This window comes from Botrytis cinerea, chromosome 12 (assembly GCF_000143535.2).
Source record: "Botrytis cinerea B05.10 chromosome 12, complete sequence".
NCBI lineage: Eukaryota > Fungi > Ascomycota > Leotiomycetes > Helotiales > Sclerotiniaceae > Botrytis > Botrytis cinerea.
The window spans coordinates 1031732-1058400 of NC_037321.1; the positions used below are offsets into that span (position 1 = coordinate 1031732).

At 43.2% G+C, this 26669-nt stretch overlaps 9 protein-coding genes across 9 annotated transcripts; 6 read left to right on the forward strand and 3 right to left on the reverse strand.

The window, feature by feature from the left end:
- Positions 1–913: 913 nt before the first annotated feature.
- Positions 914–3791, reverse strand: Bcdbp7. The gene has a single exon (XM_001558120.2). The coding sequence runs from the start codon at positions 3709–3711 to the stop codon at positions 1078–1080; it is 2634 nt and encodes an 877-aa protein (XP_001558170.1). The 5' UTR covers positions 3712–3791; the 3' UTR covers positions 914–1077.
- A 69-nt stretch (positions 3792–3860) lies between these two features.
- On the forward strand, positions 3861–5332 carry Bcpan6. The gene has a single exon (XM_001558121.2). It carries the CDS (start codon positions 4056–4058, stop codon positions 5196–5198), a length of 1143 nt encoding a protein of 380 aa, XP_001558171.2. The 5' UTR covers positions 3861–4055; the 3' UTR covers positions 5199–5332.
- Positions 5333–6661: 1329 nt separating this feature from the next.
- BCIN_12g03040 (hypothetical protein) lies at positions 6662–7875 on the reverse strand. Its single transcript, XM_001558123.2, has 2 exons — positions 7195–7875; positions 6662–7140 (listed from the first exon to the last, which is right to left on the reverse strand). The coding sequence occupies exons 1-2, from the start codon at positions 7758–7760 to the stop codon at positions 7035–7037; spliced, it is 672 nt and encodes a 223-aa protein (XP_001558173.1). The 5' UTR covers positions 7761–7875; the 3' UTR covers positions 6662–7034.
- A 1906-nt stretch (positions 7876–9781) lies between these two features.
- BCIN_12g03050 (hypothetical protein) lies at positions 9782–11651 on the forward strand. Its single transcript, XM_024696352.1, has one exon. It carries the CDS (start codon positions 9978–9980, stop codon positions 10998–11000), a length of 1023 nt encoding a protein of 340 aa, XP_024552160.1. The 5' UTR covers positions 9782–9977; the 3' UTR covers positions 11001–11651.
- Positions 11652–12146: 495 nt separating this feature from the next.
- On the forward strand, positions 12147–15092 carry BCIN_12g03060 (hypothetical protein). Its single transcript, XM_001558127.2, has 2 exons — positions 12147–13587; positions 13637–15092. The coding sequence occupies exons 1-2, from the start codon at positions 13078–13080 to the stop codon at positions 14603–14605; spliced, it is 1479 nt and encodes a 492-aa protein (XP_001558177.2). The 5' UTR covers positions 12147–13077; the 3' UTR covers positions 14606–15092.
- A 1543-nt stretch (positions 15093–16635) lies between these two features.
- On the reverse strand, positions 16636–18325 carry BCIN_12g03070 (hypothetical protein). Its single transcript, XM_024696353.1, has 3 exons — positions 17952–18325; positions 17652–17750; positions 16636–17594 (listed from the first exon to the last, which is right to left on the reverse strand). The coding sequence occupies exons 1-3, from the start codon at positions 18144–18146 to the stop codon at positions 16809–16811; spliced, it is 1080 nt and encodes a 359-aa protein (XP_024552161.1). The 5' UTR covers positions 18147–18325; the 3' UTR covers positions 16636–16808.
- Positions 18326–18794: 469 nt separating this feature from the next.
- Positions 18795–19583, forward strand: BCIN_12g03080 (hypothetical protein). The gene is made up of 2 exons (XM_024696354.1): positions 18795–19240; positions 19312–19583. Exons 1-2 carry the CDS (start codon positions 18917–18919, stop codon positions 19336–19338), a joined length of 351 nt encoding a protein of 116 aa, XP_024552162.1. The 5' UTR covers positions 18795–18916; the 3' UTR covers positions 19339–19583.
- Positions 19584–21326: 1743 nt separating this feature from the next.
- On the forward strand, positions 21327–22609 carry BCIN_12g03090 (hypothetical protein). The gene has a single exon (XM_024696355.1). The coding sequence runs from the start codon at positions 21789–21791 to the stop codon at positions 22251–22253; it is 465 nt and encodes a 154-aa protein (XP_024552163.1). The 5' UTR covers positions 21327–21788; the 3' UTR covers positions 22254–22609.
- Positions 22610–22912: 303 nt separating this feature from the next.
- On the forward strand, positions 22913–24383 carry Bchis2. The gene is made up of 3 exons (XM_001558133.2): positions 22913–23315; positions 23372–23908; positions 23962–24383. The coding sequence occupies exons 1-3, from the start codon at positions 23154–23156 to the stop codon at positions 24187–24189; spliced, it is 927 nt and encodes a 308-aa protein (XP_001558183.2). The 5' UTR covers positions 22913–23153; the 3' UTR covers positions 24190–24383.
- Positions 24384–26669: the final 2286 nt, after the last annotated feature.

Here is a 26669-nt window from a genome sequence, read left to right on the forward strand (position 1 = left end):
GACCTTTATGTACTATTCCAAAATGATCATCATTCTCATTACAAATGATTATTTCTATGATTTTGGCATCTAGCTGATCTTTCATATTATTATCATCCCCATCTAAGTTATCATAGATTCGACGAGTTGACATGTGGCTGGCACTGACTGAAGCCCAATTCCAAGATGGTGCGATATATTCAGCATGCCGTATGAGTGGCAAGCCGCTGTTGTCGGACCTTTGCCAAAGAAGGCCTCTTTCAAGGTTTGAGGAAGAGCAGACAGAGGTATTTTTTTGCAATGCTGTTGGAGGTTTTGTCTCGTTGTTACTGTTGTAGGTGAAGAGCCCCAACAATAACTCAATGAAACCCAGTTGCCAATTCTGATTAGTTTCTAACAAAAACGGATCCTCACTTTCGTGCTGTACATCTATAACTCTGGTTGGCAGTTTTCGTTCAACATTGTCTCGATTCTGGCATTCCTTGTGGTTGGAGAGACATTGCTGTAACCAAGTGGATATGACGTTGAAGCTCTCTTTCGATGAAACATCCGACGATAGTGGTCTCAAGGGTAAACTTTTGGCCAGTCGATCGTCTTGACAGAAGTTATTCAGCCTTGCATCTTTATCGGATGAAAACTGTAGTAAAGTCTAACCTTTCGTAGTGTAGATGCCCAACGAAAATTCTTTTCCCCACGAGTTCCATGTTACTACCTGTTTTGAAAGTGGAACATATATCTTCATAAAGTCGAGATGGCCCCAAAGGTCCGGTCTTCTCAAGTACTTAAGTACGATGTCGCAAAGCACACACCCACCACTGACTGCGTCAAACATGTCGCATACGTTACGGTAGATAATGCTGGAGATATCCAATTTCGACACAACTCGCAAAGGAATGGAGGTGTCGTCTGAGATATGGCCAAAATTTCGTACACGTGGCTGGCGAAGTAATTGCAGAGATCTTGTGTTGGGTTTGTTTATAGAGAGACAGACACATGACGTAATACAAAATGAGTGACGTGGATATGATTTGATTAATTTTTTGTATATATTTTAAGCCTTAATATTCTTGCATGTAATCAAGTAGAGTGAACAGTCACTCAACCAATATTGAACTCGCTCGCAGCAGCCATATGCTCCTTCATCTTCCTCTTCATCCTCGCGGCAGCTTCATTGCCATCCACAGTAGGCAAGTCCAGCTCCATCTTCTTTTGTTTCCGCACTCTTTCTCCCTCGGGAGCTTTATCTTCTGCTTTCTCACCCCTCTTCGCCTTCCTAGCCGCGACACTTCGATCTGCTTTGGTCATCTTCGCTGGTCTTAATCCTGGCACCTTAATGCTTCCAGGTTTGTCTCGCAAGGCAAATGCTTTGGCCAAATGACCCAAGTGCAATTCTTGCATATTGAATATGTGTCTCTCATTTGCGACGTGAGTGGCATAAGCCCTGATATGACTCTGGTATCCACGGCGTGCCATCTCAAGATATTTTGGCGAGTCCAAACTCCATCGTTCAACTTCAAGTTGGAAATTCGTAGCTCTCTCTTCCCATTCGCGACCTATACCACCGAAACCCTTTTGTATCAAATCCTCAGCAGTGTGACGTGTCAGAGCTTTCTTTCCTTCACGGTATCCGGATGCTAAGATAGAAACATATTCCTCCTCGACGCCAGGCATAAGGAAGATCAAAGCACGACCCTCGCGACCAGCTCTGGCTGTTCGACCAACACGATGTAGATGATCTTCCGCGCTAAAAGGCGGGTCATACTCGATGACAAAGTCGACATTTGGAAGATCGAGACCTCGAGATGCAACATCAGTACATATCATAACACAAGGGTCCGCAGATTCGGAAAATGCCTTGAGGGTTGCTGTTCTGATGTTTTGTGCAAGAGACCCGTGAAGTTTGTGTAGAATTACAGGGTTTGAATTATTCGAAATTGTAGTTCCATGCGCAATAGTCTCTTTGACCAATTCTGATTTTGGTAATGCGGGAAGATCAACCTTCTCCTCGTCCACAACCTCGGCTGAAGCTTCTGGGGTACGAGAGAAGAGCGAGAAGTGAAAGTCAACAGAGTCAGCACAAGAAATGAAAACGATCGCCTTCATCACGGACCCTTTTCGTGCAAAAGCACGTTTCAATAGAGCCGTCAGGGTAACAAGTCTGAGCTTCGCAGGAACGATAGCATATGACTGCTTCAATTGCGTAGGGGCGGAGAAAGCTTTATCTTGGGCTTCAACGCCATTTTCCTTGTCTTGTTTCTCTTGTTCGGAAGGATCCGCTTGAATGTGCACAGCATCCTTTAAACTGATTTCTCCCAAACGCTGAACATTCATCTTCATCGTAGCAGAACATAAGATAGTAACTCTTCGTTTCGGGAGTGACCCCATGTCCGAATTTGCTTTGGCCACTGATCTTCGACCTATCTTCTCAACGATGCCTTTAATCTCTTCCTCGAACCCAAGCTCCATTAATCTATCTCCTTCATCCAACACTAGCCATCTTACAGTAGCTACATTCAACACTTCTGTGTTATCGAGATGATCTGCTAATCGACCCGGTGTTGCAACAAGAATATTGACACCCTTTCGAAGTCTAGCCTTTTCTGATTGCTTACTCTCTCCTCCGTTAACGGTCGTACCAACAATCCATGGCGCACAACGTAAAACTTTCTCCAGCACAGCCGCGATTTGTTTGCACAGTTCTCTTGTAGGTGAAAGAATAATCGCAAAAAGTCCAGAATCTCGATGTATTTGTACGCCATTCTCACTCAATGCTAATATTCGCTCGACTATAGGTAGTAGATATGCCAAAGTTTTTCCAGATCCAGTCTCTGCTTGTATGAAAGCATCGCTATCGTCCGATACCAACTGCTGTACAGATGCTTTTTGAATGGCGGTCGGAGCTTTCATATCGAGTTTAGTCGATAGATGGGCTGCAAGCCTTCTCGATAACCCTAGATTGGTGAAAGTCGCCATTTCCTCTGTCAAAGGCGCATTGGATGGTTTTGCCGGTTCCGCTTGTTCTTCGGGTTCATCAAAAGTTTTCTTTGAAGTAGGATTGAATGTGAATAGAGAAGAGACAACCTGGCCTGGTTTCCTCCCACCCTCAGCAATTTCGCGGTGGACGGCAGCCATTTCACGGTTTCGCATACCGTCGATACTACCATGTGGAAGCTTTCCGGAGACATAAGCCGGTCTCGTTTCATCTTGGAATGAAATCGCCTTCTTTGCGCCAGAGTTTATACTTCCTGGAGGCAATTTTCCGGAAGCATAAGCTGCTCTACCCTCGTCCTCGATTTGAGTAGCCTTCTTTCCACCAATGTTGATACTTCCAGGGGGCAACTTGCCAGCGACAAATGCCGTTCGTGGTTCTTCTTGAAAAGTGGTCTTCCTACCTCCACCAACATTTATACTTCCAGATGGAAGTTTCCCGGAAGCATAAGCTGCTGTATTTTCATTTCTTCCACCGTAAGAGTTATAATTATCATCGACTCGTTGTCGCTTTGGTGCTCTTGATGAAGCTTCTCGCCCGATATACTCTTCCGCGCTCGTGTCATGTTGTGGTTCAGAGAATATTTCCCTTGCCGATGGTTTATTCGTGCTTTTGGTGACTCGGTGCTGCGCAGTTTTCTTCGCAGCCAATCGATCCTTCCAACGTCCTCCTTTAAATGCTTGTTTCGCAACTATAGGTACATCCCCAATCTCAAAATTCATCAGCATTCCATCGTCGGCCATTGTTGCTATTTTGGTGAAAATTCAATCTGAAATGCTATAAATTTCCAGAAACAAAATGCGCAAATGCAGAAGTTTCATGCCAGAAAAAAAGTTGAGCTTAGACCACCATCCCTCCGTCCCACCAGTCGCGGGAGATCTAAACTATTTCTGAACAAGCGTCATTCGAGCTCCAGCAAATATCAAAAATTATCTCGGGCTTCATTCTACGCTGCACATAACAGAACAGGATGACTCAAATTTGTATTTCTTACCGATATGGACCCTAATTGGGTTGCAAATCTCAGTTCTGCATTTGTTTTGATATTGACACTCAGTTTGGAGTACAACAGCACCCATTGTTCACGATGATGCCGTCCCCAATGCGCCAATCAATGTTGCCCCTCCTCAACTCCACCACCAAGGTGTACGGCGCACCACGAGCATTCTCGACAACTTCTGCCCTTCTCCGTCGAGTCGCGAATCCAACCATACCGGGCACCTCCATCAAGATCTTCCGAGATGTACCTGCGTTACGCCAGTGGCGCCGCAAACAATTAATTGATCATCGAATGGTTGGTCTCGTGCCAACCATGGGAGCTCTTCACGAGGGTCACCTATCACTTATTCGCCTTGCCGCTGCAGAAAACTCAAATGTCGTAGTGAGCGTCTATGTTAACCCGACCCAATTTGGCGTCCACGAAGATCTTGATAGCTATCCGAAGACATGGGAAAAGGACTGCAAGATGTTGAAGGAACTCGATATGGAACTAGCCGACAATGGGGATATGGGCAAGATCGCAGCTGTATTTGCGCCTACAACAGAAACAATGTACCCCAGTGGACCGCCGAGTCAAGAAGTTGCGGCTAAAGGAAGCTTCATCACCATTACACCAGTTGGAGAGCTACTAGAGGGAGCAAGCCGCCCAACATTCTTCAGAGGAGTGGCTACTGTCTGCATGAAGTTGTTCAATATTGTTATGCCAGATAGTGTTTATTTTGGACAGAAGGATGTACAACAGACTGTTGTTATAAAGAAGATGGTTAAGGATTTCTGCTTTGACACTAAAGTTATCATCGGAGAAACCCAAAGAGAGCATGATGGCCTTGCATTGAGTTCACGGAATGTTTATTTGGGAACGAGGAGAAGAAATGTAGCTACGGCATTATCAAATATGCTCAAAGTTGCGGAGCAGGGATATAATCTTGGACGTCGTTCACGAGATGAGCTCCTAGGGCCTGCACTGGAACTATCAAAATTGTTATTGATGGAACAGCATCAATTGAAGCCCGAAGAACGAGTAAGATACAAGGTGGATTATATCTCTTTAGCTGATCCTGAGACGATGGAGGAAATCCAGGAGGTTGACGAAACAAAAGGGGCAATCTTGAGCGGTGCAATTAAGATGCTGCCAGTAGAAGCACCACAAGTTGGAGAGGATCTCGGTTTATCTGATGGACCCCCAGTCAGGCTGATAGATAACATCATACTGAAACCTGTCAAGGTCTAAGTTGCTAAGCTACATAGATAGAATTTACATATACTAGAGAACAAACGGCGATTTTTGCTCGCCAACTTCATCCCGAGTGTTCCGAACTATTGTACTGCAACAAGCGATTCCCATAAATCAAGCTCACCGAAAACAGAACCTGTGATGCAGATCCCACATGGTACAAACTAGAAACAACATCTGAAAAACTTCATGAAACATACCACCCCACCATTCTAAAAATATGTTTTCTCAGTAACATCCCGTCGAAGATCAACTGACGCATTAACTCCATGTAGCCTCGTCGTAGTTGCACTTCATCGTTGCCGTAGATCATTTTGGGTGGAGTTGGCGAGTTCAGAATGTTTTGTAACATGGAGATGTTGTTCGGAAAGTTATAGAATAGGAAAGTCTAGGCTTGAAGTTCTCTTCTTGTTTTTGTTTTTCTTTCAGTGGGTCCGGGATCTGCTGGAATCCTTTTAGTTGCATGTGCGAGGAGGCTCATAGATCTGCAGCTGAATGTGTCTACGGGAGTATCTACTTCATGCCAGCGAGTCTTGAGTTCCCTATCAGTGCTCCATGTCCTAAATTATCCTTCTCGAGCTTCCTCCATTCTCTTCATCACAAGTGCTACAACTTCTTTTCCCAAGACAGTCATGCTCGAAAACTCATCTTCATATTCTTGAACAACTCCATATCCATCCTCAATTTCCTCTTCATCTCTCCTAAGTTCTAACGCCATACCATATAATCGCACCCATTGAATGAATCCACCCCCCCCCCCCCCCCCAACAAAATCCGCATAACAATATAATAACCGAGCCCGAAATTTCCAACCTCCAATGCATCCAGGCAATCCAAGAACTTCAATCGAAACTTTATTAGTGATGACGGCTTTCAAGATCCAACCATCTCCTCAAAATCTCCGCCTTGAATCTCTCTTCTTTTGAATACAGATAGATGTGGCATGCATCAACAACTCACCAATAGTCGACTCAGACAAGCCAAATTTTCCTCGGTGTCTCGAGCCGGGAATTAGTTTCGGTATTTGGATTCGAGTATGGAGAATATTTGAAGGGTACTTTATGATTGCTACCTGTTGTTACTTTAAGGGGGGTTGGGTTATATACACTACCTTAAATACCCTCTATTTTCACGCGATGGTTTCTTCTGCGAATACTCCCCCATTACATCACGTGGACGTCCAGTGTTAACTTCAAATCTACCATTATGATCGTCGTCTCTCACATCTCACATCTTTCGCTCGTAAGCCCTTACCTTACTTGACTGCCCAGGATTCGATTGAAAATAATTGTTGAAGGGAGTATATATGAGGGGCCTCGAATGATATACAAATCGAAAATGGTGCGCAGTTGAGCTTTCAATCTAGGTACCCTCTACTAATAAGACTTACAGCCGTGAGCTATGTGTGGAGAGTAGCATTCAGCATGTGCACAGAAGGAAGGATTTAGCGAAACTAGTTTTGAATAATGTTATATTTCCTCAGTGTATATATATGTACATCTCAGTTACAATCCTACAACAGAAATTCTGCTTCTCCATTGCTAGAAACGCTTTTTCCTTCCTTTCTCTTCTCAAACCCAAAACTCCTACACCCATGGTATCCCGCTTTCCGGCCCAGAAAACAAACGCTGCTACAGGAGGTATCTACACATTGAAGAAAAGAAGAGGATATATATGCACACAAGAAACGAAACCGGGCACAAGAACAAGATAAATGCTTAAATTATCCTATAATAGCACTTCCCTATACTAACAAGAGAAGTGAATTAAACTTTAAACAATCCGATACCTGCTCGTTGGATAGATATATCTGGACAGCTACCTAGGACCAGCCTAATTGTTTCCGGTAGCGGGGAACTTTTGCGCCGTTTGAGAGAGACTCATTGCGCTCAATGCTGCATTGGAGAGTTGGGTGATGCTTGGGAGAATGTTTGGGTTTCTATGGGGCGTTAGCTTGTAGTTCGAGGTGTGGGTGAAAGTGGATGATGCTTACCGAGCATTTTCAATAGTAGCCACATTGGATTTAACAGAAGAAGTTGAAGGGTTTGTCATCATGGCTTTCAAGCCCTTGAGAACCGCAGGGGTGTTCTTGACAATTTTGCTATTTGCTGAAGTACCTGCACTACCCGCCGCGGCAGCGAGGACCGATCTCTGAGAGTCCTCATCTGATTCGGCAGCGAATGCTTTCCCAGCTAGGGATGAGATAGCCGATTTGTCCGTCATAGTGGGAAGTTTGTTCAGAGCTGCTGACACAGTATTGGCATCGCTAGCGAATCCAGAGACAGCTGACTTGACTTGTGCAGCTGTGACCTTTTTGCTGCTGGATGTTGCTTTCGATGAGGCAACATTCTCGTTTATGTCTTCCAGGTTGATTGCTGTGGTTGGTTTTGCACTACCGGAAGATGTTGATGATAGCGAGGAGGTTGTGGAATTTCCGGATAATGACGAAGTAGAGTTTCCTCCTCGGGCGACCAAGTAATTGGAGCCAGGTCGGGCGACTGGTAAAGCAGTAGAGAATGTGAGGGCTGAAAGTGCGACAAGGACATAAGAGAACTTCATTGTGAATGTAGATTAAGGAATGAAAACAATTAGAACTCTAGTATGATGAAAACTAAACAACTGGCCCGTTGTAAATGGTCCATCGAAGTTGTATATACAGGTAGCCAAGAACTTCCAAGAAAACTTCAGATGCGTCTGAAATCAATCAGCTGGAAATTAGTTTGAATGGGATTTTCAAAACAACTATGGGACGTCAAAAAACTATGCTCAGACAAATTTGCCGTTGGAGATGCCCATTTTGGGCACAATCCGCGAGTCGTTTCAATTTTTCACTACCATCTAGCTTTTTCATGGGCAATGTTCTGGATCCGAAACAGTACTAACGTAGATTCGTCCAATCAAAATCCGCACTGAATCCGTGACTTAAGATGACTGGTGAATTATGTTCCTTTTTACATGACGATGATGACCCAAAAATTTCATATCGTAGTTTCGAATCATCGAAACCTTTCGATGTACCCACAAACTACCACCAGGTATCACGAACCAAGCATAGTTTTAGGGCTTATTTTTAAGTGTATTGCATCGAAAGCTTGTGATCACGAAACCATGAAATTGATGTACAGCGATATTCCAGGAAGATCTCGACGGTTGTTTCACATCTATCCTGCCTTGTACAGATGGAACTTTTACCGATCTCGTCTGAAGATGTTGTGCATACTGGAGGCTTGGAATTCAAAGCTACCAACGAACGTGCGACATACGCTCAGACTTAAGCTTTGTTAAGTAGCGTGATAATCATCCCACAATAATAGGCTGACGGAGAATTCTCCAACAGTCGAAGCTAGCATTACAAAGGCTTTAACCCTTGACGGGACAGCCCTGACTATGAATAGAACGCTGGCTAAGGAAAGAAAAGGGCTGAAGATCTGTGCGAGTGGGGAAGTGACTCCGAAAGCATGAATAGGTCAAACCAACCAAGAAATCCAATGCTTCAAAAGATGCCAAGATACCACTTGATCAGAATTTAATACTAAGATTTGCTGTATGAAATGCGGCTTGAAATCTTGGCGTCGATTACTGTTTTGGCAGCCATAATCATGTGGACTGAGCTTGTAGAGCCACGCTTGGTGTCGATGATGATCAAAATTGGAGTTCGAACATGTTGTTTTTTTCTTATCCTGACTCTTGAACCATGCTTATCCGTGATCAACATTCTCTGGGGATTATCTCCACTAAGTGGAATCATGATCTACTAGTACCGGACGGAAAGGACCTAACACTGCTTCGAGCAAACTTGGCTTGACATTGACCAGTTCTAGCTAACATTGTCTGGTATCTTTCGACTTCTCACTGAGATGCAGTTTTCAGATCATAAAAAGTTAGACATGATAAAGGGTATATCGATACATTGATAACAATCTTTGCAGGACCAACATGCAAGATGGTCTTATAGATTTTGAAGTTCAGAGAACTGTATGTCTAGTACAAGTACAAGTTCAACCATACCAGCAACGTATGGAGGAACATGATGTCCCCATACAAGTTCCATTTTGAAGGATTGCGTCCGAAACTTCTTTCTGGAGTGCATATACAAATGTGATGCCGCTCGAACTGCCAAGGTTGCTCGGACGGATTTCAGGATCCAAATATAGTGCAGGAACTACTCTGTACACTTCCAAACAGAATTGGGCCCAGGGTACTGCACAAAACTTTACACTCTATTTGAGACAGAAAAGTGATTGGGTATGGTATGAGGGTAGGAAACTCATATTGAAAGCGGGCGATAACAGGTGAACGTCAACTATCACTGGGGCGTGCGAATCTGTCGTCACCTGGAGCATATTTCGCTGTCGAGACGTACCAACAAACAGACGCGGAGTCGAAACATCTACCAATTGAGGAACGATAAACACTCAAGCTTCCAACCTCTAAGGTTTTGGACATTCGAATTGAGTGAAGTTGCTGTTGATGTTGTCCAAAGACTCTTTCACGTGCAGAAGATTCATGGGTTTGAAGTTCGCGCTAATAATACTGTCGCGCAATATCCCTGTCAGAAATATCACCGCGTCGCGTTTCCGGGTCAGTAGAACATTCGAATCAAGCCCAAGTAAACAATTCTAATCTTTTCGCCGAACAATATTAACTGGAGATATCATTGTCAACCAAGTCACTGCAATTCTGTTTTAAGCACTCATACTTTTGGAGACATCAGGACCAGTCAAACAATCCTACAACGTGCCGCAATACTGCGGGGTCTTGAATTCAATCAATCTAATGGCTCCCGAACCTGGCTCCCAATACCCCCTCTACAACACCACATTCACCTTACATCGAGCTTCTCCACTCTACATTGGCGAAAATCCTCTCAACAATTCGAACTTACAAGTACATGCACGCCGATTTCGAGATATACTAGCAGGCGATGTTTTACGAGGAGTTCGGGTTGGATTAGGATCTGAAGATGATACGCTGGCTCGTGTAGGAGCTTTGCAAACGGTGGCGTGGAGGATTTTCAAGGTAGAATCGGAATGGGCTGTCGAAGATACTACAGGAGAAGCTCTTGATGAGTCTGTGTCCGAGTCTATAAATAATCGCGGAATACTGGTTGAAATCAACTATGAGAAGGCGAAATACACGGCAATTTTATTGCGCGCCACTTCCGAAGACGACATGGACGACTCGATCATGGGCAATTCTCGTGATGAAGCTGGATTCCTACGCTTACCACTGATCTTGACACGAATGCCGTTGTCATTAAAAGAAACATTCATCCAATACATCTGCAGGATATTCGATACAAGGGTGTCTGCCCTGAAGTTGGAAGGAAAACATCTGCTGGGATCTTTCGAACAATACACATCCAACTCGATTAATTCAGATGCAACAACCGAAGAGCGCCGAGCTAGTATACAAAAGGTTATTAAAGAAGTTCAAATTTCTGTTGGCTTCGATATACCTGGTGGATCGGCTGCTCTCAAAACTATTGAGATACATGTTGCCAGGGAAGACTTGCCTCGTATGCTTGCACGAGGAAACAAAATTACGAAAGACGGATCTCCCTTTATGGCTGCATTAAAAACTTATGTCAAGGCTCATTTGGCACTGGATCTAGGGCATGAAAAGGTGAAGATTGTTAAGATTGCATGTGGCTCATTTGTACTTGGCGAAGGGAGGTTGAAATTGACGCAGCCATCCAGTGGCGAGCATGAAGATAGTGGACAATATCGAGCGACGAGACAGCTTCTTAACAGCCTTGTGGATATCGCCTCCGGACGAGGAATTCTGGGAGAGAAGTGAAAGCCAACATACCTCCTCATGTCGAGGACTCTTCGCCCTAATCAAACCCCTTCGACAATTCAGACTCAGACGTGAGGTCATATAATCCAGGGCCTACCAAGAGAACAATCGCCATCCGGACTTCGACCTTCCAATGCTGATGTCAATGAGTACGTCATGACCCTGTGTTCGGGCTTGGCTACATAAAGGGATTGTGTATCGAAAGATGCAGCTTATCATTTTACACACTCGAGCCACGACAAGAGGAACTGTATGCAACCTAAGTACATTAACAGAACTGGCTAAACATCATCGACATGTCTACTTGTTGGAGAAATGTTAATTGATATATATGTTACTGTAAGCAATCTGGCTATGGCCAAAGATCATAAGCCTTCAGGCCTCATGTCTCTCGGTTTGAATAGTGGAGGCCAATTTCATCTGGCCATCCATGGCGACCCAAAAGGATCACAGACCAATCATGTTGCAGGTTGTCATGGTGGGCTAATATTATCGCGTTGGCACCAGGTCGGTTTCTCCAAACGAACACAATCGTCATGGAATCCAAATTCGCCGAGAAGATTTAATGAACTTTGATGAAATAATTAGCGAATGACGCCCCTATTCAATACCTAGGGAATGATAAATACAATGTCAAATTTATAAATCGCAATCGTATGAAAGCTATGCGGATAATTTCCCTGCTCATGGTCGAGTAATCAGCCAACAGCAAGATGTGAAGATGTGAAGATGTGAAGATGTGATTGAACCGAACTCTACTAGCACTTCACCTAGTACTTTGGCCGCATACCACTAAAATAAGATACGGATTTGCAGCTACTCGCACGAAGCGAATCATGATTCACACACACAACGGCAGATTGTGATTCACATACAATTATGAACAATACGAGCAACTTATTACCCCCCATCCCCCACCATACATAGGTATACATATACATATACATATACATACCTAGGTATACATATACATATTGCTTCCTCCTTCCTCCATCCCCCACTTCTACATGCAATAGTGGGGTTGAGGCTTCTTTTCCTTTTCTTTTTCTTTTTCTTTTTCCTCCTGCTTTTCCCTGGGCCGTTTCTTCAACCGGCGCATGTGGCGTGTTGCAGCAGCCCGTCGTAGCCAGTCAATCAAAACCTTTCGAGAACCCGTGATCACGCGAATTGATGTAGTAGGTGGGGTTGGCTCACGTCTCCAACCAACTAATTAAGTGCTTCCTTCCTTATTACTTTGTCGTCGTAGACTGGCTCATTGGGTGGGTACTGTTCCTCACTCACTCATCCGTCGCTTCTCACTTGCTCGATTCCACTCTCTCGTCTCTCTTGCAACATCCATATATCTATATCTATATCTATATCTATATCTATATCTCCATAGCCATAGCCATACTGATACCCATACCCATACCCATACCCATACCATCGACCACGCTCCCATCACGTCCACACATACGTCCTTCCGTACTTCTGCACTCCCGGCCCTCCCGACCCAGCACTAGCAGTGAATAAATACATGTTGAAAACGAGTACAATTGTGCGGTCACTTCGATTGTTCGCAGAATCTGTGGATGCGATATAATAAGTCCAATCAATTTCACGCACGCTTGCATCTGTCACTAGATCTCGACACACGCGGACAATTGAGGCGTCGGTCCATCTTTTTTCGCGATTGCGCGCCGCAACCCTCCATTCTGTCCACTCACTCACCACCCACTCACCCATAATCAGAACAAACCCACACACACACCCACACCCACACTCACACACAGACCGAACCAGCATTCGATATCACCCGCCACAGTCATTCTCAACCCTCGAACCCTCCAACCTAATATTAAACATCAATAGTTATATCGATCGATAGTCAATTAATTGATCCCTCTCGTCCATTATTCTCAACTTCCATAATTATCACGACAATTATTGTTGCATTATCGCTGTCTTCCGCAAACGCCATAATCTCTCAGTCATCGAGTCATTGTCGCGACTTTGCGATTCCACATCGGCGTAATTTAACAATCTCGAGTCCCACTTGACGCGACGGAAACCCGCGTTTCATTATACCTCCCCTCTGATGGCAAACAACGACATTAATGCCACCCCTCTCGGTGCGCATGAGCCGGAAATAGTAGAAACCCTTCAGAATTTGATATCGCAAGGGAACAAAGAAGGATACCACGCCGAGAAGAGCGTCGCAACACAACCCGCGATTGCCATCGCGCCCGTACCCGACAATTCGCAATCAACAGTAGAAGGCCAAGACGCCGCGGTCTTTACGCCACCAGCGTCTGATGAGTTCTCATCACAAAGTACCAGTCACGATGGAGGGCCTTTATCGCAGCTCTCACAGCTCTCGCAATTGGCTGCCGCACAACTACCACTTGAAAGTAATACTCACACCACACCACCAAAAATCAACATCACTCTGAATGCGAGTCAGAAGAGAACCGCAGATGGTCATGTAAAATCAAAAGCGTCCAACTCAAATACGCCAAGTCCCACAGGCCCATCATCCGCTCGAAGCCATACAAGAAATACAAGCACAGTCAGCAATGCATCTTCGGTCGCAAGCAGATTTGGAGAGGTCAGTAGAGTTTCTGCAGCAGTAGGGTACTTGAACTAAATGTAGACAGCTATCCTCCGAATTAAGGACCCGACTTTCCTATGCAATGGTTAAAGTTAACAATGGATGGGAATCGAAATCAATCAACGAAGTTGAAACTATTGCATCACAAGCTGGATCTCCAACATCATCGAATTCAACCATCAACAATCGCAGAAACCTTGTTCACACTTCTCCTAGAACAGCCATAGCAAGTATTCAGGGCCAGGGATCCAGAGATGTATTTGGACCACGATCTACAGCCGATTTCGACCTGTATACACGAACAGAGCCATTATCTCGCACCTATGAATCGTTCTGGCGTGACCATTCTACCGCCAACGGAGCCCAATCATATAGACATAACTTATATAACTCTTCATCGCCACAATCTAAGTCTCTCGCTCCTCCAGCTGATATACGGCCAACACCTCCTTCTAGGAGATCAGACTCAAAATTCTCAAAACTTCCATCTATCCCACGCCACTCAAGTGCCAACTCGCATCATTCATTTAACAATTCTGCTCCTCAAACTCCCAGTGGGACTGCTCATCGTCGCTCTAGGCATACCGCAACCTCTGAACATAGAACGACAAGAGAACAAGAGAAACGAGAGACGTTAGAACAAGATGCAATCGAAATGCTGTTATCGATGGGCTCGCCTGGGAATTCACAAAACATGGCACCTAATTTAACTCCTCCGCAGTTACCAAAGAAAAGTCCCAGGCAAAGTCCTCTTCGCGCAGAATTCGGGCAGATGACTCGGAATAGTAAGGGTAAATTGGGACCCCAGACCCAACGCAGAGTGGAGTTTGCAGAAAGTGTTAGTAGTGGAAGCGACAATGGATACCAGGCAGCAAGCCATAGAAAATCTACCATGAGGAATAATCTTCAAAGTAGACGAGTGACGGACAGGATGTTAGATGAAATGGATGAGAGTAGTGATGAAGAAGTCGAGTTACCTTTGCCACAGGGAAGACGTATACCAGGTCGTGTCTAAAAGCATGTTACACAGGTCGATCAATTATCTTTAATTTTCGCATTGTATTGTTATACGGGGCCTCACTCAACTGATGAAGGACATACAAAAATGTATCCTTCGAGGAGTAAAATACTAGCATTGTTCGGAGTATTCGGCTTTAAAAACATCATTCGGGCGTCGATGCCCATCTATCATCACATTCATCTTTAGCACTTAAACTGCATTCTCGGATTATGGTCAGGGTTATGTGATAGGCCTCCATTTGATTATACTTTTTTTCATTGGCTCGGTTATGAATTAGGAGGTTCTGCGGAATCTTGAAGCGCGTTTCTCGGGGTAGAGGCGTCACGTGGGTGTTTGGGATGTACGGGATGTAATCATTTTTTATTCATGGTGTATGTATACATGGTTGTGTGCATCAGCAAGCATATATCGGGGGCTGGGCGGTCATTCGGTGCACATACTAGCTAGGTAGCTAGATTTGGATTCATATTTTTATTATTCATTACTTGATGTTTTTGATGTGTAGGTATGTGTATATGTATATTTGTTTCTGTTTGATGCTTTGATGCTTTGAGACTTTGAGACTTTGAGACTTTGAGACTTGATTACTGTGCATTTGTATTTGTATTTCGGATATCGAGTGTGTGATATGTGATGCGTGATATTTTTTGCAATTAAGAGCTTGGTTTTATATGGTATTGTATTCTATAACGGAAATCGTTCGCTAGGATTTGGGATTTGGGATTTAGGACTTGGGTATTGGGTATTGGGTATTGAGGGCTCTCTCTCTCGCTCGCTCGCTTTGCTTTGCTTTGCTTTGCTTTGCTTTGTGACTTGGTTGGTTGGGTTGGAACTTGGAGGGTTTGAAAAGGACTGGAAAGTCTCGAGGGGCGTTTGGGGACTGGAGCCTGGGGGACTTGACTTGGGGCTGGGGGACTTGGGGATTGTTGTTTATCGTGTGTGTGGTGCTCGGAAGTTGCGAGTTGGAGGTTGGAGATCGGAGATTGCGAAGGGAATTCTGTGGGTGTGTGGGTGTGTGTATGAGTGTGTGAGTGTAGGTGTATAGCTGTATGTGTAGTCGAGAAGTCACGGAATGGAATGGAATGGAATGCTATTTATTTCCATGAGGATATTTATTTGGAATTTGGGGAGATGGGAAAGGAGAGGGTGAGTGAGGGATGTGTGGGGGATGTCGTATGTGTGGAATAGATATATACATTTTTTTTTTTTTTTTTGTTATTTTTTTTATGAGTTTGTAACTGCGTGATTAGGGAATGAGAAACAGAATTCGAGAGTTTGAGATGGACTTGATTTGATTTGATGGATGTTTGGTGTGTGAGCGAGTATCCAGGGTGGCTGGCTGGATGGATGGGTGGATGGATGGAGAGAAGTGCTGAAGAGAGGAGAAGGAAAGAGATGAGGATGAGAATGAGGGTGTATGATGTTGCAGTGAAGAGGTCCAAAGGGGGGAGGGGGAGGGGGTTGAGGTAGAAAGTAGAGGTATATTGATCTTGAGGGGTAGATACCAGACAGCTGGGGTGGATGTTTGTCGCTTTTCATGTTTCTTCTTAGATATCACTTGATATCTGAAGTTTTGTTTTGATTGGTTGAAATATTTGTCTTGTGTATTAAGTGAGGGTTGATTTTGCTGTGCGTAGGTGAGTAATGTAAGATGATGCTTCTTTGGTTATCGTGTTGAATTTTAAGTTGGTGCTTTCTAATTATGTCCTCGGAAATCTTACTTGAGGTCTTGGAAAGTCTTGTAGATGATAATGACACGAGATATGTAAAGTTATTGGGCGATCAGAAGAGTTATCATGAGGATGAGGCTTCGACTGGCTGAATGTAGGAGGAAACCGGGGATTTTGGAAAGTAGTTGTGATTGATTAATATAAGAAGATCAACCATAGGGCTTTCGAAATATTTCAGGGCGGAAAGAGAATCACAAGAAAGCTAGTTCTTAAAGGCACTTCTAGACTCTGGAGAGAATTTTGAATCACATAATCACATTATGGAGTAAAGTACAATTTTCCACAACACCAAAATGTACGTGATTTCTATGGAGATATAAAGGGCCGGAGAAATACACATATGATAACTTTCTCACAGGTTTCAAAAGACCGGCAAGAATACTAACGTATCTTTTGCGTGTCATGTGGAAAGCTATCCGGTTTTGACCAACGATGAAATGTTCCAATTTTCCCATTAAATACTCTTCCTACCAATCCATTTCCTCCATATCCCAAGGGAACTCATCATCCTCTACTTCAGTACATAGGAACGTGTGTTCAAAGACACTATCCTTCCTCCCCGGAATCTCACCTGTACAGCCTAAAGTAAGATTATTTTTGAGTAGATCTGGCATAAAATCACCTAGATCCTTTGTCTCCTCGTTCGGAGAAAGACTGTAGAATGGATTTTCATCCCATAGAGCTCTGTACATCGGAAGATATTCACCGATCAATGTTCTCGGGGAAGCATATTGAGCAATCTTGTGAAGTGTAATTTCTTCCTCAACAAGAGCCCGAAATAATGCAATTTGGGATTTGGAAAGAGTCTCATACAAGAAACTAAGCTTGATTCGCACAAGTTTATATAACTCTTGGTCTTCTTTGATCATCTCCTTCTCAGGATCTGGGAGAAAATCCCACCTCCCAACTGTATGGATCAAACATTCTCTGAAAAGCACCCCGTTGCGAAGTTTGCGGGCTAACAAAAGCAAGGATACAGAGTTATCATGAATTTCGCATCCTTGGGCATCGTATATCGATATCATGGGTGAGATTTCAAACATACTACTCTTGAACAAAGCTCCAGTCAAGGTTGCTGAAACCACTGGCAGGGCGCAATGGTAATCTGCCAAGCGTGTGAGTCTTTCGAGCTCGTCTGCAGTCTCAATCTTGTATCTTTTCGAATGGATCGCACAAAGGAGTTTTCGAACAGCTTCGATTTCTTTCTCCGGCCCATCGATAACGGCTATCTTCTGGTCTGTTATCTCTGGCGACTATGATTTGAGAGTTAGCATTTAGTGTTTGTGTCAAGAAGTTTGCGGGAAACAAACATCTGAAGCTGGCATCAAAGCCCAGCTTCCATCTTCGTCAATGACAGAGCAATAGTCGTATTTGAATAACGCAGATGCAGGGGCAGGTGATTTGTCAGCCTAAAATATGAGAGTTAGTGGAAGTTGATCAAGGAAAACCTTGGAATGAAAACAATGAATTCAATTTTATCGTCTGTTAAACGCGTTTGCTCGCAGTGCCTGATGATGTTTGACATTGGATCTTCTCGAAGGAGTGAAACAAGCTCTCAGAAACGACTATTCAAGAGGACTTATAAGATAAGAGAAATCAGTAAAACTCACTGAATTAAGAAACTTGCGGAAATAATTAGAGTGATGTTTGAGGCCAGAAGAATGCAAATGGAATTGCTGTCGGAATACTGTAAATCGTGTATCGGCATTGACACCTCTCGCAAGAAAAATGATAGGTGATGGAAGCCCTTGTTGTGCAGGTTCTAGATCTTCGCCGTGCTTCCTTTTCTTGTTTTGTTGCGCCATTTTGATGAAAAATTTCCAGTGTTGATTTGTCGTTGTTCGAGTATTTAGAAGGAATTGGCTCGATTGGAGTACCGGCAAAGTTATCTTACCTCAATACCACGTGCTAGGAAACTTGGCAAGTGATAGTGAGTCGCTCCTACGGTGAGCTTCACCCTTTGAAATCTCAAGGTAATGGCATCAAAGCTCCTGGGTAATCTTATGGGCTAAACATCCATCATACAATGTCAAGAACTCTGAATTAATGGCTATTTAGTATACGTATCTACCCAAATAGTTGCATCCTTTGTTAGTCACGTGGATTTGAATTCCAAACCACACGCTCTAGTTTACTTCGCTTGGATTGACAGTATACACATATTCAGGTGTATGTATGCTATTTTCAGCACGTTAATGAGTATTATTTACCGATATATGTCAAGTGATCTATTCAGCTGCTCCCAATTCCTCGCACCTCTTAATACCGGGTCATTGCTAGTTTGCGAGAAGACTGTGTAATCAAACCTTCAGAGAAATGCTCACTATCAAAAAAACAAGCCAGTTCTAGGATGTTGAATAGCTTCCATTTTAGTTGGAATAAGGATCAGCTAGCGAAGGATTGTGACGCCATGATATTCATCGCGCACAAGCTTAGAAATTCCGTTTTTTTCTGCGAGTGTCTAGTTCACACTTTGGTTAATTGAAAGGATAAGGACACTTTCAAGTTTCCTCGTACTCGAAAAGGTGAAACCATCCGCGGCTTTATCGAAGCAAAGTTCTCTCGAATTTGCAAAATGATCGATGGGTTGGAGTGTACATTCTTGGTTGAGGCTATACTGACCAAATATTCGCGGGATAAACCTGAACTAAGACGCATATTGAAAGCAGCTGAGCAAGACTTTATTCCTTCTAAACATGATCCAAAAATTGCAATTGCATTCTGGAAAAACTTGAGCGCAGAATTAGCTCACATGTGCGAGGTTGCAGATATTCTCGAGTCTGAAATAGATCGCTTGTTGGCCAACAATCTTGTATTTGATCGTGCCAATGACGGACCTGGCGAAGGTTGTTATGAGCATTGCTTCCTCTGCACCAAGATCGCCGACGATGAAATGCCTGTAAGTTCACGCCTTTAAACTCTGCACTACCTGTACTTAAACATAATGAAACTAACATGATGTATCTACAGCGGGATGCTACGGCTCTAGACTGGTAGACAATGAATATATAAGTCACCAGAAGAACACACAGGTAGAATGAATGTGGGAAGATGAAAAACAAGCTGAGGGTAAAGTTTTGACTGGGGAATCTGTTGCAAATTGGAATTTAGGATATTTCATTGTTAATTTTTGTACTGTTCACCAGGATGCTATTCGTTACAAGAAGACTGCGACAGCAGGTATTATTTTTGCAAGCCACAGGTTGTGATTCCTTATGACAGATCAATTACATTCATGTTCACCCACATGTACACTGCCCAGCATCCAAGTCAAGTCATTATGCAAAGTATCGTTGTTCTTATGAATCCCGAAAGGTCATCGTAAGCTCATAAGTCGTAAGTGGCGAGCTAACATCTAAGTAATAATTCCCGATTACCACCATAGTCTGCATGCAGCTCCCCATGTTGAATCACCACTACTTAATGAGCACCCCAAGCGTGAAACTCGCGCCCAGGACGAAACACAGAACACATAACATAGAGAATTTTCATGTAAATTTATATATAAATTCCACCAATAAAGTGACAAAGGAATCTTCTAAAGTTTTGGAAGATGGTAGGGATCTCTTTAAGATATTGTCCTATGTTTCCTCATGTGCGAGAAACTATCTAGATCCCTGTATAGATATGCAACAAAACGAGGACTATTTTGAATCATACTCAAGCTACTATGCGAACGAAGTCTGGCTATCAGGTAATATAACGAATAGCTTTCTACTAGCTTCTCAAGATCCGCACACCATACTTAAACCTAGAAAACGCATTGCCTGTACAGATCCTTGTACAGACATGCAACAACTGAATTGGATTTCGAATTTGCATTAAAGTTTATGAAAAGATCAAAGAGAACTCTCTGGCCAACACCTACTAGCGCCAACCTAATTTCTCATCGGAGTGCTAAACTACTTTTGCGGTTCTGAGCACGCATATAGTTTCTCTCTGACAAGAGCACCGACACATATCCCTGTACAGATATGCAACAAATGGGAACATCTCCATACCATTTTAGTTTCCATCCTGGACTGCATGCGGGGTTGGCAGGGATTGAGACCATCTATGACTTAGGTGGCCGGTTACTAGTAACTAGCTTCCCTTGAGCTTTTAGCCAACGTGCTAAGATCGCCCCGTACTGGCTGGGCATTCGACAACTCGTCTGTAATATCTCGTACCCCACCCTGTCCAGATATGCAACAGAACGATCTCGATAGCAAATGGGGAAGATGCTTGTGGTTCGGTGGAGTGATTCCCCGCATTTGTTCCTGGCTTGACCTATGGAAAACAATTCTGGTTTGGTGTTTTGACACACTTGCATTTACTACCGGTAAATTCTTGCAATCTTGCGTTGGATTGAAATCCAGCCATCTTGGTTTTGTCATTAGTGGAGTGCAGCGGATGGTAGTGGTAGCTTCTGATAGAAATCCAAGTATCAATTGGAACTCTTGATTTTGCCGCAGAACCCAGGTTTGGAACGAGCTGTGGCAGATTGAGATGAATTTCAAACCTATCAGCCCTTATCGGTCAAAGGCTGTAAGAAGAGCTTGGGGTAGACGGTCTTAAACCCTTGAATAAGTATTTAAGAATGGTGAGAGGGGAGATATCCGTCTTCGTTATCATTGTATATATTTCTTTTACATGCCTAGATATCGGCATTGCTTTTCCCTGAATTCTAATTGGACGATCTTGAGAATACAATTCCCGTGCTCTTGATCTTCCTATCCTATTTATTGAAACTTTGGTTGGGGTATCATGCCTTGTGTTTTTGAATCAATGATCTTGAATGATTGGACGAGTATTCAATAATGTCAAACTGGAGAATGGTGATGCGTGTACCATCATCACATCTACAATCTCATCTCTCTAGCCTGCCCCTCGTTTCTCGCTAGATAGTTAAACATGTTCGCCTCTAATTATCTCTAAAATATGATGAAACAAAGGGTACTGAAACACATAATGTAGTGTGAGGTTTTCATAACATCGGAATTTCTGTATTCAATGTACAGCCATGTACAAATGAAACTAAGATTGCTTTTATCAAGATTGTATGATAGTCTCAACACGATGCTTAGACCAGAAAGGTTAAGTCTCACCAGATGGCAGGCCCCAACGCTGACTTCTGGGCGGATCTGTCCAATTAAGCATCCGGAAATGGTCGTAGAAGAACGCAATACTAGAGTTACCATCCCAATGTTGAGTTTCCCAACAACAGGAGCCCCCAAGTAATATTTTCTGTAGGCGCTTACCCCAGAGATCCATCAGCGTCCAACTACATATCCTCGGGTCTGTATCCTGGCTTCCAACTCACAGCCACAATTGCAACTTGTTGGAAGCGGAAGAATATACTTTAAGAAGGGTTGTCTCAGTTTGCAGTAGCCCCATTCTAAGACTTCCTCAGCTCAAAACTAAGCATAAAATACTCCCCTTCTTTAAAACCTCCCTAGTTTTTACTGATGCCTTCCGTCATATTCATTGCCGTACTCTTCGGTCTTTCAAATCTCGTTTCTTCTGTTCCCACATGTGCAGATTGTGAGGGATGGACAACACGCTCTATGAGTACCCCGGCGTACCTCATTACTAATTTCAAAATGGCATGTGCCGGTGGAACTTTTCTCAAATGTACTGGTGAAGCGCCATACTCTATGATAATAAATTACACACCTCCTGATGCCAACAAAGAAGAGCAAGGTCCAGCGGTGTTTGATGCGTTGTGCTCTGGATTGACTGGTTCCACGACGGACTATGTGGCATGCGATGCTCCATATAGCTGGGTAACTACTGCGATTGGGGATGCTGGATATGTAAAGATTAGGATGGAGTTTGAGGCGAATGGACATCGTTGGGATGGTAAAGGGGCGTATTCCATAGAGGGAGTTGAAGATAGTTTTCTGATAATGCCGGATTTGTCGAGGGATTAGATCAAACTTTAGTAATCTATGTTAGGAAAGACTTCTTTGGTGGTTGAAACAAACGTTAGAGTTGGAGGACTTTTGGGAGTTATATTATTTAGAAGAACCGGCTTCGTCGCACTTAAAATCGACATATCCAAGTTTCAACTTTCAACTAACATGTTCAAACTCTGCCCTACGCAGGATGAGACTTCTTCAAAGCCATTTTCCAACCCTAGGTCCGTGGAAGGATAACCTGTGCGTGAACCAAGCTCTATTCTTCATCCTCCATTCGAGAGGTGCGAATCAGTTTAAATAACCGATCCTTCCGAAGGAGCAATCGATTACCTCGTTCTGAAAGAAATCTCGACCTTTCCTGGTTGACAGCCATATATTCGTTCCGGCCGGTTAATTGGAGGTCCACACGATACCATTGCGCTAAACACCCAATGTTACCATGCAAAGCAGGTCGAAGTTAGTAAATGACTCCAAGAACTTGAAGAGTTTCATCTTATATATATATCTCCATAAATTCTAGGATCACGTGTGACCGCCCTGGCCCAGCTTACCTGTGATTTGGCGTGCCATGTGAAGTGCAAATGATTGGTCAATTTATCACCCCACGTTGATAATCCAGATTATGGTATTGGGTTGAGTTGGGTTGGGTGTCTCTATCTCTCTTATCACTCGGGGTACGATATTTTTATATTGCTAGGTTACATTGAGGCTATATATTTCATATATACTCGAGTACTTCGTCCATACCTCCTTGTCACTCATTTTCTGAGTTGTAACTGAACCTGCTTCTTTGCATCACTTGCGTCGAACGCTAGCCAGCAAACCTCTGCATCATCATTTTCAAAATTGGAAAATTCAAACACTACATCTATTCCTCACTCAAGCCCTACCAAATATACATACCTCTTCATCATGGCATTCTCAATGCATAGCCACTCTGGGCAGTTTTGTCCTGGCCACGCAAAAGATACACTCGAACAAGTGATTCAAATGGCCATTTCTCGAGGCATGCAAACCTTTGCATTAACAGAGCACATGCCCCGGAACTCAAATTCTGATTTATATCCCGAAGAAGTACATTTTGACATTCCCTCTTCCACTTCATCTGCAACACAGTCTAACAAGTCTAGGTCGAAGCCGGCGATGATGTAGCTCGGTTCGTTCCCAGACACGAAGCTTATCTCGTTGAAGCCACTCGTCTTCGCGAAAAATACAAGAATGAACTCAATATTCTTATAGGCTTTGAAGGAGAATGGATTCGATCGGATTATGGGCCTTTGATCAAAGATCTTGCCTCGAATCCTCTCATCGATTTCTTCATTGGTTCAATACATCACGTGAATGAAATTCCTATTGATTACGACGCTGCATTATATGCCAAAGCGATTGAGAAATCAGGAGGCTCGGAGGAGAAATTATATGAAGACTATTTTGAGCAGCAGTATGAATTGTTGCAGACCCTGAAACCGAAGGTGGTGGGTCATTTCGATTTGATTCGATTATTGAGTGAGAATCCAGATAGAGATTTGACTGAGTGGAAAGGAGTTTGGGATATGGTCTTGAGAAATTTGCTGGAGGTGGTGAAGTATGGAGGGTTGTTGGAAATTAATACTAGTGCATTGAGAAAAGGATTGAAGGAGCCATATCCGGGAAGACAGATCTGTGAGGTATGTATTACACGTGTAAGGATGTGATGGAGGAGATTCTGACAGATTTATAGGCATACATACGATTTGGCGGCAAGTTCACGATGTCTGATGACAGTCATGGCATTGGGCATGTAGGAACAAATTTTGTTAAGGCGATAGATTATATAGAATCTCTCGGGGTTGAAGAGCTTTATACCTTCGAGCGGACTACTTTGGTTGGATCAAATGGGGTCAATCAAACTTTGGGCTTGAAGAGTGTAACTTTATCAAGCGTGAAGGAAACTTTCATCCCGGGTTGATTCATGGGTTTTAGGCAGTTCTATATCATTCAAACCACGTTAATATGGCACACATGTTCTCAGGTATAATACTATTATGTGAACCAAATACGCAGAGTATTGAGGATCCATATCGGAAAAGAGTACCGTGTCATGAGAGTTGGCCAATGAGGCGGACATTTAGATGATTTTCCCCTGAATCTAAACATATCACAATGATATCAACAATCGATTTTGCAGGTACGATAAACATCTAGTTATAGGCTTCTACAGGCTTGAAGCGCTGTAGCAGATATGCAACAAAAGAATTTCAAGTGGAGGGATAAGCTCAACTGATTGGCTGAATGGTGCGGAACGAACAAATCGAAAGTGAATGCAAGGGAGAGACGAACCGTTTTAGGCAAATCATTCTTCTTGCCGAATATGTTCTATACTTGCATATGTAGTCTACTAATTGAGTACATCAATTCGTCTCCTTTGCTTCGCATAAACATAGCTGTACTTTCCTCTCTTTTTTTCTGTTGAAGTTCCTAGGAGATCTCGCACAGAAAATGATGAGCCAACATCTATGAACTTTCTTTTCTACAGGTTGTGGCTTAGGTTTTCACTGGGGGTTTGGCCAGGAAATACCTACAGCAGACATATCATCTTCAGCTTCTTACCTGGCGCGTATTAAATCACTATTGTTGTCGCTTAATCTTACTATACAGTCATGGCCTGAAGTAAGTTTGCACGGGATAATCGTATCCATAAGAATCCGGGAAAGGTCTCTCGCTACTTCTAATGCTGCAATATAAAAACACCGCGTGAGTCTGCATGGCCAGTAGGGACTACTAGATGACAGACCATCTTTGTCATGGACGACTGCGAACGGCTTCTGTGACTTTTACAAAAGTGGTATGTTATAATCGGAGGGTAAAAGGATTGATTTACAACTCGGTATTGTCTTATCGTTTCAAGACTACCATTATCATTTTATTGTTGTCGTTGAGGTCAAGTGATAGTGACTGTCTTCCTTCCTCCTCTCGTCAGTAATCCTGATACCATCAACTATTTTGCGCTCAAGTACAGCGTAGATATCAACTCTCCTCAAGCACTTCTCGCTTTTCCGCCCTGATGTTAACTTTATGCTAGTTACATCTCTTCCTGCAGTATTTACTCGCAAAACAGCTGCGCTTTTATGTCACTTGCGTGGAAACAGCCACTCTTCAGTCCGCTAGAGTTCAGACTTCTCTACGTGTGCTTTTGAATTCACTGTGTATATTTATATCCGAAGCACCCGAGAGTATTTCCAAGTGATAGAAGTGTATACAATTAGTGAGTTTTTCCAATGGAGACCATTGTGGTATGTATATGAATATATCTGCCCAAGCAAACTTATTTCAATCACTATTTAAGAAATCTATGCATCCCAAACTACTCCGTCTTTTGAAAATTGTCCCTGAGCCAGACGGCCTACTACTTGCAAATTCTTTCAGGCTAATAGATTTCTGTAAGAACTTCAACTTTTAACCAACTCGAGCTGTAGATAAATTTGTGCTCATTTCTTGATCATTTGCTGCCGGATTTGTAAATATAATTACGTAGGACTTCTGATCGCCGTTTCTTTTCACTCACTGTCTATGATTGTGCGGGTCTGGGTCTATTTCTCATCTCATCTCACTATACATATCCAGATCTTGACGATAAACCTGCTAGCCTAAGGTAAAAAGCTCTGTCAAAGGAACCCTCTATATTCCACACCCAAAGTCACAAGGCTCACCTTGGATTCTTTGCATCAACCTCAGGCCATGTGTACGACCAGTAGGTGTATTCTTAGTCCTTAAATACTGATCCAAATCTAGAATCTAGAGAAGCGAGAATGGGATGCCTTGGAAAATCATCTGATATTTCACAACCATTATGTGCTTCCATTCGATCAGAACAACTTTCATGGAAGCCAATCAGACAGCATATTCATAGTGTGAGATTTTGAGTACTAAGGTGCAATTCTACCCACTGAGTGACAAACCATACCGTTCCCAAACATGGTATCTTTTCCACATCATCTGCTGTTTCTAGTGCCCACTCTCAGAATAAGTCCTCGATGCCAAGCTATAAATCTACCGGGTAGTATTTCTCAAAAGCTCTATACTAGAATCGACAGAATTAAATCCGAAATTACAATGCTTCTCTTCATCGTTTCAGGAACCAAAATGTGCTGGTGCGTACAATGAATGGTTGGCTCGATTGACACTATCCTAGATTGCTTCTACTTTCAGGATTTCTCAAATAATGACTTGTCTATTACTATCAATGCAGCGACAAATCGAATATCGTTATCGTATATCCTATCTCACTATCATCACTAAGAACTAGCATCACCGCTGTCACCAATTCTTCACCATCCCGAAGACTTCTTCGGGACTTGGCCTTGTCAGTTTCACCCTCTGTTACATGTCCATAAATTCATTTTACAAACGACAAGACGCTCTCCTAATCTTGTTACCACCTGCACCACA

Excerpts from the sequence above, each read along its gene's own strand:
- Bcdbp7 (XM_001558120.2), bottom strand. The coding sequence starts at position 3,711 with ATGGCCGACGATGGAATGCTGATGAATTTTGAGATTGGGGATGTACCT.
- Bcpan6 (XM_001558121.2), top strand. The coding sequence starts at position 4,056 with ATGATGCCGTCCCCAATGCGCCAATCAATGTTGCCCCTCCTCAACTCC.
- BCIN_12g03040 (XM_001558123.2), bottom strand. The coding sequence starts at position 7,760 with ATGAAGTTCTCTTATGTCCTTGTCGCACTTTCAGCCCTCACATTCTCT. Across the intron at positions 7,141-7,194 it reads GCTACTATTGAAAATGCTCG|AAACCCAAACATTCTCCCAA; the intron begins GTAAGCATCATC and ends AACGCCCCATAG.
- BCIN_12g03050 (XM_024696352.1), top strand. The coding sequence starts at position 9,978 with ATGGCTCCCGAACCTGGCTCCCAATACCCCCTCTACAACACCACATTC.
- BCIN_12g03060 (XM_001558127.2), top strand. The coding sequence starts at position 13,078 with ATGGCAAACAACGACATTAATGCCACCCCTCTCGGTGCGCATGAGCCG. Across the intron at positions 13,588-13,636 it reads TCGCAAGCAGATTTGGAGAG|CTATCCTCCGAATTAAGGAC; the intron begins GTCAGTAGAGTT and ends AAATGTAGACAG.
- BCIN_12g03070 (XM_024696353.1), bottom strand. The coding sequence starts at position 18,146 with ATGGCGCAACAAAACAAGAAAAGGAAGCACGGCGAAGATCTAGAACCT. Across the intron at positions 17,751-17,951 it reads TCCGCAAGTTTCTTAATTCA|GCTGACAAATCACCTGCCCC; the intron begins GTGAGTTTTACT and ends CTCATATTTTAG. Across the intron at positions 17,595-17,651 it reads CTTTGATGCCAGCTTCAGAT|TCGCCAGAGATAACAGACCA; the intron begins GTTTGTTTCCCG and ends CTCAAATCATAG.
- BCIN_12g03080 (XM_024696354.1), top strand. The coding sequence starts at position 18,917 with ATGATCGATGGGTTGGAGTGTACATTCTTGGTTGAGGCTATACTGACC. Across the intron at positions 19,241-19,311 it reads TCGCCGACGATGAAATGCCT|CGGGATGCTACGGCTCTAGA; the intron begins GTAAGTTCACGC and ends ATGTATCTACAG.
- BCIN_12g03090 (XM_024696355.1), top strand. The coding sequence starts at position 21,789 with ATGCCTTCCGTCATATTCATTGCCGTACTCTTCGGTCTTTCAAATCTC.
- Bchis2 (XM_001558133.2), top strand. The coding sequence starts at position 23,154 with ATGGCATTCTCAATGCATAGCCACTCTGGGCAGTTTTGTCCTGGCCAC. Across the intron at positions 23,316-23,371 it reads CTGATTTATATCCCGAAGAA|GTCGAAGCCGGCGATGATGT; the intron begins GTACATTTTGAC and ends TAACAAGTCTAG. Across the intron at positions 23,909-23,961 it reads CGGGAAGACAGATCTGTGAG|GCATACATACGATTTGGCGG; the intron begins GTATGTATTACA and ends ACAGATTTATAG.